This window comes from Dromiciops gliroides, chromosome 4 (genome assembly GCF_019393635.1).
Source record: "Dromiciops gliroides isolate mDroGli1 chromosome 4, mDroGli1.pri, whole genome shotgun sequence".
Taxonomy (NCBI): Eukaryota; Metazoa; Chordata; class Mammalia; order Microbiotheria; family Microbiotheriidae; genus Dromiciops; species Dromiciops gliroides.
The window spans coordinates 239,819,082-239,837,072 of NC_057864.1; the positions used below are offsets into that span (position 1 = coordinate 239,819,082).

A 17,991-nucleotide genomic window follows, 5' to 3' on the forward strand; every position below is an offset into this window, starting at 1 on the left:
AGACTACCTGGTAGCAGACCAGGTAGAAGCATGATTTCAGGGGCACAAAAACATACTGTTTCACTTTCCTCTCCCTCTGACTAAGGCCTGAAAACCTACATTTTTGTACTGGAGCTGGCTCAAACTGGAGAAAGCCTATTGTGAAATTTTCAGTGTGAGCATTTACGCCTCTGAAATTGACAAAACCAAAAAATTGGGGCTTGATTTGTTGTTTTCTTGGTTGTCTAGACTTAAGAAAGTGGTAGAGAAAATATAAATAATGCAAATTAAGCTTAAAAGCAGGTCCATCATAAATTTTTGAGAGCTCATAGTTAGATATTCATAAGCACACTCCTGCCTTTTAGCTTCAGTTTGACTCCATTAAAAAAATATTTGCGCAGAACACAGTGGGAGATTCCAATATGAGTAAGGTATATTAACAGGCAGAAGGTAGAATGGGAAGGCAGTAGATTAGGAGTCAGGTAGGGAGGAAGGCACTACTTAGCTGGTGAAGAGACTTCAGAATTTGAAGGCTGGGATTATGAAAAAGCAAACTTTGCTTACTTCACAATTTTGCCAAGGTCAGGAACCATATCTTTTTCTTGTGTGTCACTGTATGGTGCTCAGTAGTTTTGTATATAGGGGGTACACAGGAAATACTTGACCAACCAAGTTCTAATGACCATTCCTTTGCAGAGTAAAATATGTATTGTTTTCAGCTTACTGACTCCTACATTGCTCATTCTTGGTCTATTGTGTACTACAATACCTCTCAGTCTGTGCTGCATGTAGAGAAAACCAAGGCCAATGGTGATTTGCAGGATGAGAATGGGCAGGACAGCAATCAGAACCAGCACTCCAGGGTTAATCCAATAAAATGGATCTGAAATGGGGAACAGTTACTGAAGGTTAGTTTCCTGGCAATCTAGTCTAACTTCCCTAATCTGCTATGATGGTCAGAAGAGATTTTGAGAGATCATCTCCCTTATATTCCTGCCTTCTGGGGGGAAATGGTTAAATCTAGAGGGCCCTTTAGAAATCATCTGGTCCAACTATCTCATTTTACAAATGCAGAAACTGGGTGAAGTTACTGGTCTAGGTTTACATAGTTAATACATTCAAGAGATGGGATTTAAATCCCTATGCTATTTCAGAACTCCAAATCTTGAGTTTTGTTAACAGTGTTACCATTTTGCTTAAAACTGTCCACTCAGTTGGGAATTTGTTGGAGAAGGTAAGCCCAGAACTTATCTCAATCACCATTTCCAGTATCTAACTAACCCTTACTTTCAAAATATTCCTTGATGCCAGAGCTGAAAATGGCCTTGAGCCCTGTTCAATTGACAGTAATTTATATTATATATTTATATTTATTTATATCTATTTATATTATCTAATTATATAATTTTCATCCATTTTCTTCCTTTATTAATTATTACATAGATTTCTCCTGGTATCTTTCCCCTTTACCCCTCTCATAGAGCCATCCCTTATAACTAAAACTTTTAAAAATATATATAGGGGGTGGCTAGGTGGTGCAGTGGATAAAGCACTGGCCCTGGATTCAGGAGGACCTGAGTTCAAATCCAGCCTCAGACACTTGACACTTATTAGCTGTGTGACCCTGGGCAAGTCACTTAACCCCCATTGCCCCTATATATATATATATGAAGAGAAAAAATTCAGCTAAACTAATACCTGCATTAAAAAAATCATGACATTATATTCAATATTCCATACCTGGATTCCCACTTCTGCCAAATGATGTTTTTAAAAAAGTTAATTCTTATTTGCTTACAATCAGGTCATAACTAAGTCCAGAATGGCCAGTGTCCCTGCTCAAAAGTGAAAATAGTTTTCAGCTATCATTCCAGTTTACATTCAACTTAGAGTCTTTAAATTTGTAATTACAGGCACATAATTACAACTACTACTAATAATGCCATATCCACATAGTGAATATATATCATATGGTTATCTTTCAGGGACTCAACACAAGTGCCTGAGGCTGGAGTAAGATGTTACACATCTATAGTGTTTCAATCGAAACACTCTCACATCATTAGCTCATCTGACTCTTTCACTGAGTGGAGTAAGTAGGGAATGTATGGCCTCCTTTTCATAGATAAAGAAAAAGTCCAGAGAAGTTAAGTGATTTGCCCAAGATCAAATGGCTAGTTAGTGTTAAAACTACTACTAGAACTGAGATTTTGTTCTTTCTATTATTGAAATTTCATACAGTAGCGGGCAGAGTAAATCATTCTAGATAGCCACTAAAGGAGCTCATCTAAATTGTCAGTCAAGTACCATTTATTAAGCACCTATTATGTACCAAGCAATGTGCTAATTTCTGGGAGATACAAAGAAAGGAAAAAAAAAACACCACGTGGTCCCTGCCCTCTGGAAACTTACAGTCTAACAGGAGATGTACAGAACTATGTCCAAACAAGATATATACATACAGGACACATTGGAGATAATCAACAACAGGAAGGCACTAGAATTAAGAGGGACCAGAATGGCTTCCTGTAAATGATGGGAATTTAGCTGGGACTTAAAAGAAGCCAGGGAAGCCAGAAGAAATTTTTTTCATGTCTAAGGAAACCATAGGACACTTGGACATATCATCTTGTAGTTTCACTGATGAAAATAAACAAAAAGGACACATTTAATCGGAAGTATTTGTAAAGTGCTTAGTACAGTGCCTGGCACATAATATAGGTCCTTAATAAACATTTGTTCACTCCCCCGCCATGAAGACACTTGCTGATTTTGTACCAACTTCTGTTGCACAGCATGAAGAGCTAGAGAAATTCTCCTCCTTGTAGCTGACATTTAAATAGCACTTTGAGGTTTGCAAAGTACTTTATAGACATTACACACTTAACCAAAGTTCTCCAAATCAAGTCAGCATATGCTTTTACACTCAGCAACTTAAATGTAAAGATACAAGGGAGGATGGTGAAAAATTGTTCAAAAATATGCCTCGGTTTTAAAGAAAAGGCTTGTGTAGTACTCAGGAGCCTCAAGCTTATGTATCATATATGCTTTCTTACAAAAGAGAATCAGGGGGCAGCTAGATGGTGCAGTGGATAAAGCACTGGCCCTGGATTCAGGAGTACCTGGGTTCAGATCCGGCCTTAAACACTTAACACTTACTAGCTGTATGACCTTGGGCAAGTCACTTAACCCCAATTGCCTCACCAAAAAAGAGAGAGAGAGAATCAGAAGGTGATGTACACAGGGAGCACTTGAATACTATTTTTTTTTTTAAAACCCTAGGGGTTTATTTAGACTGCAATTTTAGTGAGTCAACATTATGATATGGCTATCAAAAAAACTAGTATGATTTGAGGTTGCACTCACAGAGACAGCTTCTTGGAATGAGATGATAATTCCATTGTACTCTGCTTTGGTCAAACCATATCCAGAACACCATGCAGAGTTTTTGGTGTTGTGTTTGAGGAAAGGCATCGATAAACTGGAGAGTATCCAGAAGAGGGCAACCAGGATGGTGTGGGCCTTGGGTTCATTCCATATGAACATTGGCTGAAGGAAGTGGAGGTATGGAGCTAGAAAAGAGATCACTCATTTGGGGATGTGAAAGGATGTGTTCGAGTATTTGAAGGGTAATCATGTAGAAGAGGGATTAGCCTTATTTTGTTTGGTCCCAGAGAGAAGAACTAGAAGCAGTGGGTAGAAATTGCAAAGAGGCAAACTTAGATTTTATGTAAGGAAAAACTTCCTAACAATAAGATCAATCCAGAAGGCAAGTGGGCTGCCTCAGGAGGTAGTGAGTGGGTTCCTTCTCCTTGAGATCAAGCAGAGATTGGATAAATGCTTGTCAGGTAAGTTATAGTGGGAGCTCCTTTTTTTTTTCTTCTGTATAGGTTGGGCTACATGACCACTGAGATCTCTTCCAGTTGTGGATTTCTGTGATTACTGGTGAAATATGTTACCATTACAATACATGATCCTTTTTCTAGTACACTATCACTTTAAGATAATGTGCCATTTGATATAGAGTTGTTTAGAGATGGAAGAGAAGGAAATGAAGGAAGGAAATGAGGGAAATAAAGGAAAAGAGTTATGTCAACCATTAAAAGATTTAAGCCATTGCCACTGTTATAGAAAAACATTTTGATGTTTAAAAGAAGTAAGAAAATTTTTGTTTTATTAAAAAATGTGTAAGATTTGTAAAAAGAAACAGTTTTCAGATGGGATTTGAGTAATTTTGGTCAGAAAATATACTGCAGCATAAATATAAAAACTCAAGCCACTATATGAATGACATACAATAATATGTCATTTGCATGTGAACAGTGTGATGCTTTAAAGAAACAGAGAAATTATTCTTATCGAAAATGGACAGAGGTAAGTACAAAAAATACAGGTTCAAGAACACAAAGTGTAATGGATTTGTTGGACAATGTTAAAGACTTCCATCTGCAGGGGTTTCTAGTATCTCAACTCAGTCTCACTAGTATCTCAACCTCAATTTGCATCCAGTGGTTTAATTAGTACAGAAGGTAAAATTTAAAAAAAAATGAGAAATTACATATATTTGGAGATAGAAGTATTATTTTAAAAGGATCATCAATTTTACAGGGGAAATCTGGGGAATTGTTACTTTTAAATGAAAAGTGAGTTTCTGAGAATAAGGAGGGTTTTATTTAAGCCAGTGAAAGAACAGTAACCTGATATAGAAACCTGAGGAGAATAATGAAGCCACAGGAGGGCTGCATCATCAGAGCTCTGGCAGTTGGAAGCAGTCAGCTGACAGAAGGTTCCAACTGATTCTTTATTGGCAGGAGAGAGAATTGATTTCAATTGACCAGGAGCTTCAGGAACAGTTGCTTGGCAAGAGATCAAGCTTTTAGGAGGTGTTTATTGGACTCTGCTGCCACCTATGTTTTGAGAAAGAAAAGCTGAAGGGAAAAGACTTCAGCTACTTTGTATCCTGATTTATTTGCATTGATTAAACAGTCAACCCTAATTTTGCATGCTGCTTTGAGCTCTGTTCTGTTCAGAAGATAGAATATCTGTGTGAAGGAGCCCAGAGGTAGCCAGTCTGAAGAATTTAGTACTCTGGCTTAAAGGGAATTGCTACTCACATTCTAGTATACTAGAGGGTTTATTTAGCTGGAGGGTGGTGAAGACCCGCAGACAAGAAGTTAGCAAAAAAAAATTGTGGTTTGTTGTGCAGATGTTCCTGAAAAGATTAACTACACCAGTCTGAATTTCAGAATTGGGAGTTACCCCAAACACAAGGGTTTTCCTCTCTGACAGATTCCTGTGAATGTACTCATGCTTCCACATACAGACTAAGCATATTGGTGGGAGAACATGGTCAAGTTTTATATGCAGATTGTGATATAATTTTTATTATTTATGTGCTTAATTTTATACATTAATAATAATAAAAACTAGTATTTATATAGTGTTTTAAAATTTGCAAAGCACTTTGCATATGCTAACACAGATATGTAAGATATAATTTATTTTGCCTTTTTTCTAAGTAAATGGTTATGTTTGAGATTTAAAAGTGTATTGTTGTGAATGTCTAGTTGTATAAATAGAAAAAGCACATCAGTGGGAGTTCACAGTCTAGAGTTATGGATAGAGCCCTGGACCTGAAGTCAGGAAGATCTGAGTTCAAATTCATCCTCACAACAGCTGCATGACCTTGGGCAAGTTACTTTACTTCTGTTTAACAACAACAACAACAACATTTATAAAGCACTTTCTATGTGCCAGATAATGTGCTAAAAGCTTTACAAAATTATTATATTCTTTGATCCTCACAACAAACCTCGGAGGTAGGCACTATTATTATCCATATTTTACAGATGAGAAAACTGAGGCAAACAGAGGTTTGTAAAATGAGGAGAATATTAGACTTTACCTCCCAGAGTTGTCATGAGGATCAAATGAAGTAATATTTGTAAAGTGCTTAGCATAGTGCTTGGCAAATAGTAGGCACTTAATAACTGTTTGTTTCCTTCCAATATGGTTACTCCTAGGACCCTGAGAGAATTTGAGTGTTACCATGTGGTAACTCATGTCTATCTCTGGAAACAGCCCTGCCCAGGTGAAGGCAAATTGGAGTGAAGAGTGAAGCAGAAAGTGAGGAGGCATCAACAAACCTCATGCAAAGGTGGTTCTGAAGACCCTACACAATGTGGGTGGTTTTCTCATGGAAGGGGCAGCTAAGTGGTGCAGTGGTTAGAGCAACAGCCTAGAGTCAGGAAGACTCATCTTCCTGAGTTCAAATCTGACCTCAGACACTTACTGTGTGACCCTGAGCAAGTCACTTAATCCTATTTGCTTCAGTTTCCTCATCGGTAAAATGAGCCAGAGAAGGAAATGGCAAACTATTCCAGTATCTTTGCCAAGAAAACCCCAAATAGGGTCATGAAGAATTGGACCCAAATCTCATGTAATCCACTGATGCCATTGCTTTTACAAAATGTCATTCTATGAAAATACATGTTCCTTTTTCTGATTTGCTACCATGGTACAAATTGAGTTCTGGTGATCTTAGAAATTCCCAGCATAGCTGGTATGGGAATTCCAGCCAATTGAAGTATAATAATCATCTAATACAATCTACCCCATGTTGAAACTCAGTAATCTGGAAGAATCTAGAATTTAATACATAAGATTTTTGAGAATTGTTTTGGTCAGCCATTTCAGTCATGTCTGACTCTTCATAACCCTATTTAGGATTTTCTTGGCTTTTAATGCCTCTCAGATGCCTTCAATGAGAATGAAAACAGTATCAAGGTCAGCTACCATACTGATGGTTGATTATTTAAACTTGAAAAGACCACAAGTCAAGACTAAAGTGAAGGGAGAGTTGCTGCATGATTTTTTTGTTATCAGATGATTATGCACTCAATGCAGCCTCTGATGCTGAGATGTAACAAAGTATATATGTATTGATTCTCTGCTACTTTTGCCTATTTTGATGTAACCACACCAAGAAAATACAGGTTCTCTACCAGCTAGCAGCACACCATCCATATATAGAACCACTGGTTGCAGCAAATGGAAAAATTTTGAATACTGTGGATGTTAATTTACCTTGGCAGTATACTTACCAGGGATGTCCACATAGATGATGAGGTTTGATGTACTTATTGCCAGAGCTAGCTCAGTATTTGGGAGGCTCTGGAGGAAAGTGTGGGAGAGAAGAGGTATTAGGCTGCCTACCAAACTGAAGGTCCACAGAGCCATTGTGCTGACCTCATTGCTATATACCTCTAAAGCCTGAATAGTATACCAATGCCAGGAAACAGAATCACTTCCATTTGAATTGTCTTAGAAAGATTCTGAAGTTCAGCTGGCAAGACAAGGTCCTTTGTTGAGCTAAACTGTCAAGCATTCAAATTCTTCTGCAGAGAGCCTAACTCTGATGGGCTGGCCCCATTTTTCAAATGCCAAAGGTATGTTTGCCTAAAAGACTATTTCACAGAGAACTCATACAAGGTAGACGTTCACATAATGGTCAGAAGAAGTGACACTCTCAAGGTCTTCAGAACAAAATTGGAATTGAATGTATGACATGAGAGTGACTGGAAAGGAATCGTACAGTGTAGCATGCCTACATCAAAGAAGGCACCATGTTCTGAGTGAAGCTGAATTGTAGTAGCTCAAAAGAAACATGAGATGCTCAAATTTAGAGACATCTCCACTCCAAATGTTCATGTGAACTATCTGTGTCCATCCTGTAGTTGAGCCTTCTGAGCTCATCTTGGTCAGATCAGTCACAGTCAAACACACTGTACCTTGACTCCAACTTTTTGGTCCTTTTTGAGAATGAAGGACAACAACTTTTGGAGTGGTTTGCCATTTCCTTCTCTGGCTTAATTTACAGATGAGGAAATTGGGTCAACCAAATGACTTGCCCAGGGTCACCCAGCTAGTAAGTGTCTGAGAATACATCAGAACTCAGGAAGATGAGTCTTCCTGACTCCAGGCTTGGCACTCTATCTACTGTACCACCAAGGTTCCCTTTACATGAGATGAATACATAGTAGAGGTAACTATTCAAAAATACTTTGATTATACTTATTATTGATTATCAAGGAAGCTTAAAAGGGAAGATGCATGCTTTCCAAAGATGTTCATCATTGTCATAAAGGATGTCTTGTATCAGGTCTAAATGGAAGAGGAATTCTCTTTCTATACATAATGAAGTCTTTCACGTATTCTTATTTATGGATGGCTTAGTGAATAGAGTCCTGGGCCTGGAGTCAGGAAGATGAGTTCAAATTTGATCTCAGATACTTGCTAGCTGTGGAACCCTGGGCAAGTCACTTAATTTTTATCTGTCTCAGTTTCCTCAACTGTAAAATTGGAATAATGACCTTCCTCCCAGAACTGTTTTGAGGATCAAATGAAATAATGTGTATAAAGCACTTAGTACAGTGCCTAACACATAGTAGGCACTTAAATGCTTATTTCCTTTCGTCCTGGATGATGCCATGCTATTGAATTATGCTTCAAAACATTATAGGGCCTCTTCAGTAAGACACATGGCATTTCAAAAGAAATTATATTAATAACAAATGCTGAGGGGTTGTGGACAAACAGGTACTTTAATTCAGTGTTGGTGGAGCTGTGAACTGGTTCAGCCATTTTAGAACGTCATTTGGTACTATGCCTCAAAAGCTATTTAACTGTCCATACTCTTTGACCTAGCTATACTGCAACTAGGTCTATACCTTAGAGAAATTCAAGAAAGAGGAAAAAGGACTAATATATATATAACATATTTATAGTAGCTCTTTTTTGTACTGGCAAAGAATTGGAAACTGAAGGCATCATTTGGGGAATGGTTGAACAAGTTATGGTATGTGAGGATGATGGAATACTTGTGGTGTAAGAAATGATGAAGGGGATGGTTTCAGAAAAACCTAGGAAGATTTGTATGAAACTGATGTGAAGTGGGCAGAACCAGGAGAACCATTTATATAATATCAGCAATATTTTAAGGATAAACAACTTTGAAAGACTTAGGAACTCTGATCAACACAATGACCAACCACAATACCAAAGAATTCATGATGAAACATGCTATCCACCTCTAGATAAAGAGCTGATGGACTCAGAGTACAAGATTGAAGCATATTTCCTTTCCTTTCCTTTCCTTTCCTTTCCTTTCCTTTCCTTTCCTTTCCTTTCCTTTCCTTTCCTTTCCTTTCCTTTCCTTTCCTTTCCTTTCCTTTCCTCTCCTCTCCTCTCCTCTCCTCTCCTCTCCTCTCCTCTCCTCTCCTCTCCTCTCCTCTCCTCTCCTCTCCTCTCCTCTCCTCTCCTCTCCTCTCCTCTCCTCTCCTCTCCTCTCCTCTCCTCTCCTCTCCTCTCCTCTCCTCTCCTCTCCTCTCCTCTCCTCTCCTCTCCTCTCCTCCCCTTTCCTCTACTTTTCTCTCCTTTCCAACATAGGTAATATAAGAATTTGTTTTGTTTTATACATATTTATAATAGATTTTATTTCTCATCGATAGGTGTGAGAAGAGAAAGTGAGGGAGAGAAAATTCAGAACTAAAAATAAAATAAAATAAAAAATTTAAAAAAGAGATTGGCTTTACAATCCATATAGAAAAAAATTGATGAAAAATGCCTAATATTCTGATTATGGTTGGATATAGTAGACTAATCCACTAAATTCATATATCTATATGTGTGTATAGACATATACATGCACACATATCTATCATCTATCTATCCATCTATCTATGTATCTATCTATCTATGTATCTATCTATCTAATCTGTCAGGTACCATAGAGTTGAAGAAAAAACTGAATAGGAAAAAAAATTTTCACTGGATTGCAGGTGTGTAATTTATGATTCCCAACTAATGCCTGCTCCAAAGACCCATTTTTTCAACTCAAATGTTCTCCCAGTGATAATGTATGTTGGAAAATATTGGAACAACACAATTTGCAAACAATAAAAATTCTGACTCAAGGGCCAATGGGGAGACATTGTGAGTAGCAAGTAGCATTTAGCATATTTATAATGATAAACTACCCCCAAGAAGTGGTATAAGAGATATCACTGAGGAAATGTGTAATCTGAAAAGGACGTGCCCTAGTCAAGTGACAACAGTAGAAGAAATTGTCTAGTTAATTGTTCCACTGGTATTCATAAAATACAAAAAATCTAGAAGAATTTATCTGCAATGTTGTGTAGGGTCCCTTGGAGGATTTAAGGTGGGGATATTCATAGATAAGAATAGCATTGGATGAGAGGGCATGGCTAAGATTAGCTCTCACTGAGGGAGGGAATACTTGCTTCATGAGATCTCAGGTACCTTAAGATACTGAGGAAGGAAACAATTTCTCTCCCTTCAACTCAAGTTTCTTTTATTGTTTCCAAGAAGAGATACAACTCTTATGTTGAAGTTTTCACTGACAATTGGTTGTGACACTGTGACCTTGGCTCATTCACTTCACCTTTCTGTGACCTAATTTCTTCAAAAGTCAAATGGATGTAATGTTTACTGCAAGCTCCTCACAGATTTGTTTGAAAAGTCAAAAGAAGATGAAGACTATGAATGTATAATGTGTTACATGTGTAACAAGTAGTTGAATGATCAACCTAAATCCATAATGCTGGATTAGGGGTCAGAGGATGTTGGCTCAAATCTTAGCTGTCTCTTACTACCCTCTATCACCAAGGGCAAGTCATTGAACTGCTTTGGTCCTCAGTTTCCTCATCTGTAAAATTAGCAGGTTGGAATATATAGTCTCCATGGTCTCTTCCAGCACTAAATGGATGATCCTAGCAAGGCATTTATTATTAGTTAGAAGCTCTTTTATTTTATGTAGCCCTTTGTTAAGAATCCAGAACTGTCTCTGTTCTTAATTTGGCATGCAGCCTAGAGCACAATGGGGGAGCCTTTTAAAACCAAAATAATGAGCAACCTTCCTGTAGGCAGAGAGAACAGAGGAGAGGAATTGAGCAAGCAGCTGGAAAAGCTTGACATTTCTTCACAGTATGGTGTCTTTTCAAACTCACCTGTACAGAACACATTTAAAAAGAAGGTCCTTTTTTATGTTTCTATTTCCATATCTCCAAAGGAGCACATAGAAATAGTGCTTTGTTGGTCTGGGTACAGTGGATTCTTTACCACAAACAATCGCTTCAACAGAATTCAATCAACATTTATTAAGGGCCTACTCCATGCCTGTATAACCAATGCTCCCTCTGGTCACTCTATACAGCAGTCACTCTTTCTATACAAAAGTACTTGATTGTGCAATGCTTTGCACTGTATGTGGGGAGGAGAGAAGAGGAGGCTGTTATTGTAGTTCAAGTTCTCATTACTCTTTTGTTCTGTCCTGGAACAGCATTTACCTTTCAATTCCTCTCACTCCTCTCCAAATCATCTGGATTACCCAGCAGGTAGGACAGAATAACCCACCTACACTCTCAAGCCTAGACTAGACTAATAATGAGTATTTACATAGTGTTTTAAAATTTACAATGTATGTTACATATTGGGCCCTAACAACAACTCTCTGGAGGTGCTATCATTGTAATCATTTTACAGTTGAGAAAAACAAAGCTGAGAGAGGTTAAATGACTTGTCTAGGGATTCACAGGCAATAAGTGACTGAGGCTGTATTTTAAATTCAATGTCTTCCAGATTCCAAATCCAGTTTACTATCTTTAAAGTTACCTATCTACTTTGAAACAAAATACAGCACACCAAATAATCCAGGGGATACTTCTCACTCAGGCTGTGGGAATGATAAGAAACAGAATATTGGACTTGGGAAAAACATGAGTTGCAGCCACTCAACTATCTTTCATCTAGATATACCCACCCTCCCAGGTGCAGACATAAATACCAACTGACTAGCACCACCTGTGTTGGGAATTCTAGTCCCTCTAAAAAAGATGGAGAAGATAACAAGGAGGACCCCAAAAAGAGTTTCCAAGGTTGTCAACTAAACTCAACTCTGCAAAAGGTGAAACTATGCCACCTGCACCCCCCCCAAAAAAAAAGCAGCAGAGAAGGATACATCTGAGGACAAAAAGTCTAAAAGTCTAAAAAGGGAGCAAAAACCAAACCAAAGTGACTAAGAAAATAAAATGAGTTGCCTGCTAAAAATAGAGAAAAGTAAAAAATAAAGAGGATCCAGGTCCTGATTCAATGGGGGGGGGGCCAAATCTGAATGAAATCTTACACCATTTTTTTCTGTGTTCTTTTATTTAGTACAAGTAGATATGACTATGTCATTTCCCCTACACAATAAACTAGGATAAAATATAAAACCTTCTGTTTGGCTTTCAAAACCTAACCCAAATCTACCTTTCTAGTTTCATTATATTCATTGCTCCTCTTCTCATGCTTTATGGTCTAGCCAAACTGGTGGTCTTGCCATTCCTCACACAAAATCTTTTATCTTCCATCTTTTCACAGTCTCTCCTTACCTCTGCCTCATGGAATCACTTCCTTCAACCCTCATCTCAAGTGCCAACCTTCTGCATGAAGCCTTCCCTGATGCAACTGCTAGTGCCTTTCTTCCCTTTCTACACTTGCTTGTATTAATTTGTAAATACATATGTGCATATACACTGTCTCCCTCAATATAAGGTAAGCTCCTTGAGGGCAAGAATTGTTTCATTTTTGTTTTTGGATGCCCATTGTCTAACAGTGCTTGGCATACAGTAGACCTCTAATAATGTTTGCACAAGTCAGAGGCAATATTTTATTTTTTAAATTTTAAATAAAAAAAAAATTGAGGGGCGGCTAGGTGGCGCAGTGGATAGAGCACAGGCCCTGGAGTCAGGAGTACCTGAGTTCAAATCTGGCCTCAGACACTTAACACTTACTAGCTGTGTGACCCTGGGCAAGTCACTTAACCTCAATTGCCTTACTTTAAAAAAAATAGAGGCATTTGGGGTTAAGTGACTTGCCCAGGGTCACACAGCTAGTGTCAAGTGTCTGGGGTCAAATTTGAATTCAGGTCCTCCTGACTCCAAGACTGGTGCTCTATCTACTGCGCCACCTAGCTGCCCTCATAGGCATATTTTTAGTAAAAAATTTATAAATGCAATTGTTTAGATAATTGTAGAAATATACTTTTAAGGAGGATGGAATTTCATTTCAACCTTCCCTCCTTTAAAATATATTCATATAAATGTAAATTCTCTTTAAATGGGGAGAAATAAGACACTGTTTATTTATTGTTTTGTATAACCAGAAGTTAATGTCACATCCATTAAGGGAAGCTTTGGCATTGACTTGACACTCCATAAATAGGTTTTATGTCATACTAAATGACAAAAAACACAGATTGCAGTTTAGAATGAACATGAATTTTAAATGTCTTAACATTTTAAGTACCTCTTCTCTGTGCCCATCTTGTCTTTCGGTAGAAGAGTTTTCCCTAAATAAAACCAGCCCCTGCAGAATTATGTGTTCACTTTAACTTGTTCTTTGTGCTCTTTTCTAAGAAAAATAACTGACATTTAAATATTGCTTTAAAGTTTGCAAAGCAATTTTTATATATTATCAATCAATTAATCCACAAACTCTTACTACTATGTGCCAGAAGTATGCTAAGGAGGGGGGGGAAGGCAAAAGAAATGCAAAAACCAGTCTTTATCCTCAAGGAACTAACAGTCTAATGGGGGAAGACAACATACAAACAACTATAGTTAAACAAATACATGTGGAATAAATTGGAAATAATAGAGAGAAGGCATTAGAATTAAGAGGGACTGAGGGACAGCTAGGTGGTGTAGTGGATAAAGCACTGGCCTTGGATTCAGGAGGACCTGAGTTCGAATCCAGCCTCAGACACTTGACACTAGCTGTGTGACCTTGGGCAAGTCACTTAACTTTCATTGCCCCACAAAAATAATTTTTAAAAAAAGGACTGGGAAAGGTTTCCTACATATGGAGGGATTTTAACTGAGACTTGAAGGAATCCAAGGGGCAGAGATGAGGAGGGAGAGTACTCCGGGCATGAGGGACACACAACATGTGAAAATGCCCAGAGTCAAGATATGAAGTGTTTAGGAATAGCGGAAGAAATGTCAGAAGATTATATGGGGGAGTAAAATGTAAAAAACTGTAAAGGTAAGGGGGGAATGGGAGTCAGGTTATGAAAGGCTTTAAAATCCAAACAGAGGACTTTATATTTGATCTTAGGAACCACTGGAGTTTATTGAATAGGGAAGGGGTGGTGGTGACATGGTGAAAGCTGCACTTTAGGAAGATTAATTTAAAAGCTGAGTGGAGGATAGACTGGGGTAGGGAGAGACTTGTAGCAGGGAGACCAACCAGAAGGCTATTGTGATCATCTATGAGGGTGAACCAGGGTGGTGGCAGTGTTGGAGGAGAGAAGGCAATATCTTCAAGAGATATCGTGAAGGTAGAATGGACAGGACTTGGCAACTGTTTGATTACAGGAGGGGACTGAGTGTGAAGAGTAGAAGATGACACCTAGGTTGTAAGTCTGGGAGGATAATGGTGCCTTTGAAAGTAATTGAGAAGTTAGGAAGAGGAGAGGGCTTGAGGGGGAAAGATAATGCATTTCATTCTGGACATATAGAGCAGACAACTAGTTGAGATGTTCAGTAGGCAGTCAGAGATGCAAGACTGGAAGAAAAGAGAGAGATTAGGGCTAGATGAGTAGATCTGAGAATCATGAGTATAGAGTTAATAATTGAATCCATGGAAGCTGATGAGATCACCAAATGAAATAGTATAGAGGGAAAAGAGAAAAAGGGCCCCGGACAGAGCCCTGTGGGACACCCACAATTAGCAAGTGTGACCTAGATGAAGATCTAAAGGAGACTGAGAAGGAGCAGATGGGGAGGAGGAAAACCAGGACAGAGGACAGTGTCACAAAAACCTAGACCGAAAAGAATATGAAGGATATCTCATTTGAGTTTCACAAAAGCTTTGTGAGAATGAGGAAATAGACTCGAAGAGTTAAGTGATCTGTACACTTACAGCTTGTAAGAGTTTGGATCTGAACCTTAGTCTTCTTCCATCTGAATTCAGCACTCTATCTACCGTTCCACAATGCCTTTACCTTGTAGCACCTTATACATTAGAAAAGATCTAGATCAGAGATTGAGTTAGAAGAGAACTCACATAGTCTAAACCCCAAAATTTACAGATGATGAAATTGGGGTACAGAGAGTTTTAGTCACTTGCCTAAGATCACACAGCTAGTAAGTAGTAGAGATGTGATTCAAACTCTGGTTTGAATCCCTATTTACACTAAATTATGGTACATCATCCTGCCCCTAAGTCTGCTATGCTAGATCACCTCTATTGATATTCACAAGAGTGTGGAAAACATTATCTTGTGTGGAGAAAATTTGATTAATACAAAGTCAGTGGTACTTTCTTTGTAGAAGACTTTACAGCTTATCTATATTCAAGATATTGGTAGTTGCTGTCCTTTTTGAAAGGATCAATTGTCTCTACGTTTAATCTTGAACAACAGTTTGAAAGAGGACTACATCTGCATGGTTTTTAGATTTTCCATAATAGGACTGGATATGTATAAGTTGTCTGTGTACAAACCAAACAAAAAAGTAAAATTTTGGTTAAAAAATAAGCATAAAATAAACGGTCCAGGGTCTGGGAAGGGGAAAGATATGGACATGACACCTTACTTTCCTTCTACTAGATTCAGCATTTCTTTTCATCTGTTAATTCCCTGTAGAGATACTGTATATTAGGTTTGTATTTGTCTATAGCTCCTACAGAATAGTAACATGAGTTCTAATAATGTTCCCAGTAAAATAAATCTCCACTAAAATAATTTGATTTTATATGGCATTTCTTGTGACAGAATTTGACCAGCACATGGATTGAAATCTTATGAATTCTCAGAATATTGGACATATTGATGTTCATTTACAAATTAGAACAAAAACACATTCCAAAAAAGACAGAAAATGAATGCTTGAATGATTTGTGACTTTGCTGTCTCTATTGATGTAAAAAATTGGAAACTGTATTTGCAATTATTTGTTGCTTTAAAATTTTTTTATTCCCTCACTGCTCGTCTTCTCCATTGTTCAACTATTACAGAAGGAATGAAATTTCAGAAGGAAGTGTTAGTTTCCCAAAATATATTACTTGATTTCAAATAATGCCTGACCTTCCACCTTCAGTTCCATTGCCGCCTCTTCTTGGTATGAGTGGTCTCGGAAGAAGCAGGTGTACCCTCCCTCGTCAGAGAATCTCACATGCCGGATCTTTAGGGCGACCTTCCCTTCTCCTATGGCCTCCTTCATCAGTGTTGTTCGTCCTCGGTACTCAGGTGCCTGCTCTCCATCTTGATCCTTCCCATTTCGGTAAAGGTGAACCACTCGAGAAAAGGGAGGCCGATACCAGCCCACCTCCATTCCTGTTGCATTCTTACCAGGTGAAAGGCGGCATGGCAACTCAATCTCATCCCCTACCAAGGCCCGGATTGGGTGAGCTGGTCCTATCACTGTGAATTGTCCTGTTCAATGCATCAAGAAGATTAAATTAAAGAGGAGAGGGAAACCTAAGCATGGAACCTTATGCAACTGGTGCAGTCAGGGGAAGAAAGGACTTTAACCCTCTACTTTTGCGCTCTCTCCCTGTCTCTGTCTCTGTCTCTGTCTCTCTGTCTCTCTCTCCCTCTCCCTCCCTCTGTCCTTCTTCTCTCTCTCCCTCTCTCTCTTTCCAAGGCTGAAGTTGTCTTGTGCGCTCTTGGCATTTAATAGCTTTAGCTGTTTCAGAAACTAGAATGGCCCCCATTTTTTTTTTTTTTTTGCTTAACTCATTCAATTTAAGCTCCTTGGCTCAGCCTTGAACAGCCCTTCACCAGCTGTTCCCTCCCACCAAACAGCTCTCATCTTGATTCTCCAGCTCAGCCTCTCTATACAGTAGAGTAGCTTACCCAATCTGCTCCTCTTCTATGTCCCATTTCAACACCTAAGGCTTTGCTCAAGGAATCTTGCCCACTTTGGATGCCCTCCTCTATTGACTTATGTCCCCCCTCTCCTTCCAAACACACTTCAACATTTCTCTCATGCAGGAAGACATCCTAGTTTATTCCCATTCTGGTCTCTACTCTGCATCTTCCTTATAGATTCAGATTCACTATATTATTTGAATTTTAAAATAAAAGTTACTTTATTTCTCATTACTTATAAATCCTTTTACAGGTTTCTAATATTAGTTATTATAATATAACTAATATAGCTCAGTTAGATGATAAGCTTCCTAAAGGTAAAAACTGTGTCTATTAGACTGGGAGATTTTCTTCCCCTATACTTGGGGGTCAGGGGCCCTTCTTTTTTATCTCCCTACTGTGTCTAATAAAGGGTTTTGCTTTTTTTTTTTAAGCAACTTGTTGACTAGTTGAATAACTAGTGGAATGGAACGTTAACTCTCAAACATGATATAGAAATTGATCTCTTATCCCTAAAATTCTCCTTGGAGAGGAAGAAGGAGCAGATATCTCTTACCTGAGTAGCTGAAAGGAAGTTGGAGGAGGAGGAAGAAGGAAATGAGGTAGGCAGGCAAAGAGGATACTGGTAAATTCCACATCTCTATTGACACTGGAAACAGAGAACTATGATATAGGGAACTAAAAAGATGCAGAGTCTCAGACACATGTCCCTTCTGCCCACTGAGAGACCCTGAAGGGATGTTTTTAGAAGGCAGTGTCAACTGTAATTGCCCCCACCCACCCCCTCCCTTCCCACACTGCAGCTGTGCCTGTGGGATTGGTCCCACATTACCCTAGAACCAACACAAAAGAGCTACAGAAAGGAGGGAAGATGAGTACTTTCTCCTCCTCCCCATCAAAGGAATGGAGCAGACACTGACTGGTACTGGGCCCTCTGACTGTTGTCAGTGGCCTAGGCATCTCCTCTGCCAGATGAAATTTCTCTTCTCCTCTACCTTCCCTCTGGCCTGCTTAGGATGCTGTGAAAGTCTGATAAGCAATTACCTGGGAATCCCTACTGGATTTGACAAAGGTTTTCT

General features: G+C 38.6%; 1 protein-coding gene across 1 annotated transcript in view; it reads right to left on the bottom strand.

Annotated features, from left to right (window-relative positions):
- Positions 1-17,663, bottom strand: part of MOG (myelin oligodendrocyte glycoprotein) — a 28,367-nt gene extending 10,704 nt beyond the window's left edge. The window contains exons 1-3 of the mRNA XM_044002496.1: positions 17,469-17,663; positions 16,127-16,474; positions 749-862 (exon numbers count right to left, since the gene is read on the bottom strand). Coding sequence (XP_043858431.1) covers positions 749-862; positions 16,127-16,474; positions 17,469-17,550 — 544 coding nt within the window. The 5' untranslated portion in view covers positions 17,551-17,663. The remainder of the gene's footprint in view (positions 1-748; positions 863-16,126; positions 16,475-17,468) is intronic.
- Positions 17,664-17,991: the final 328 nt, after the last annotated feature.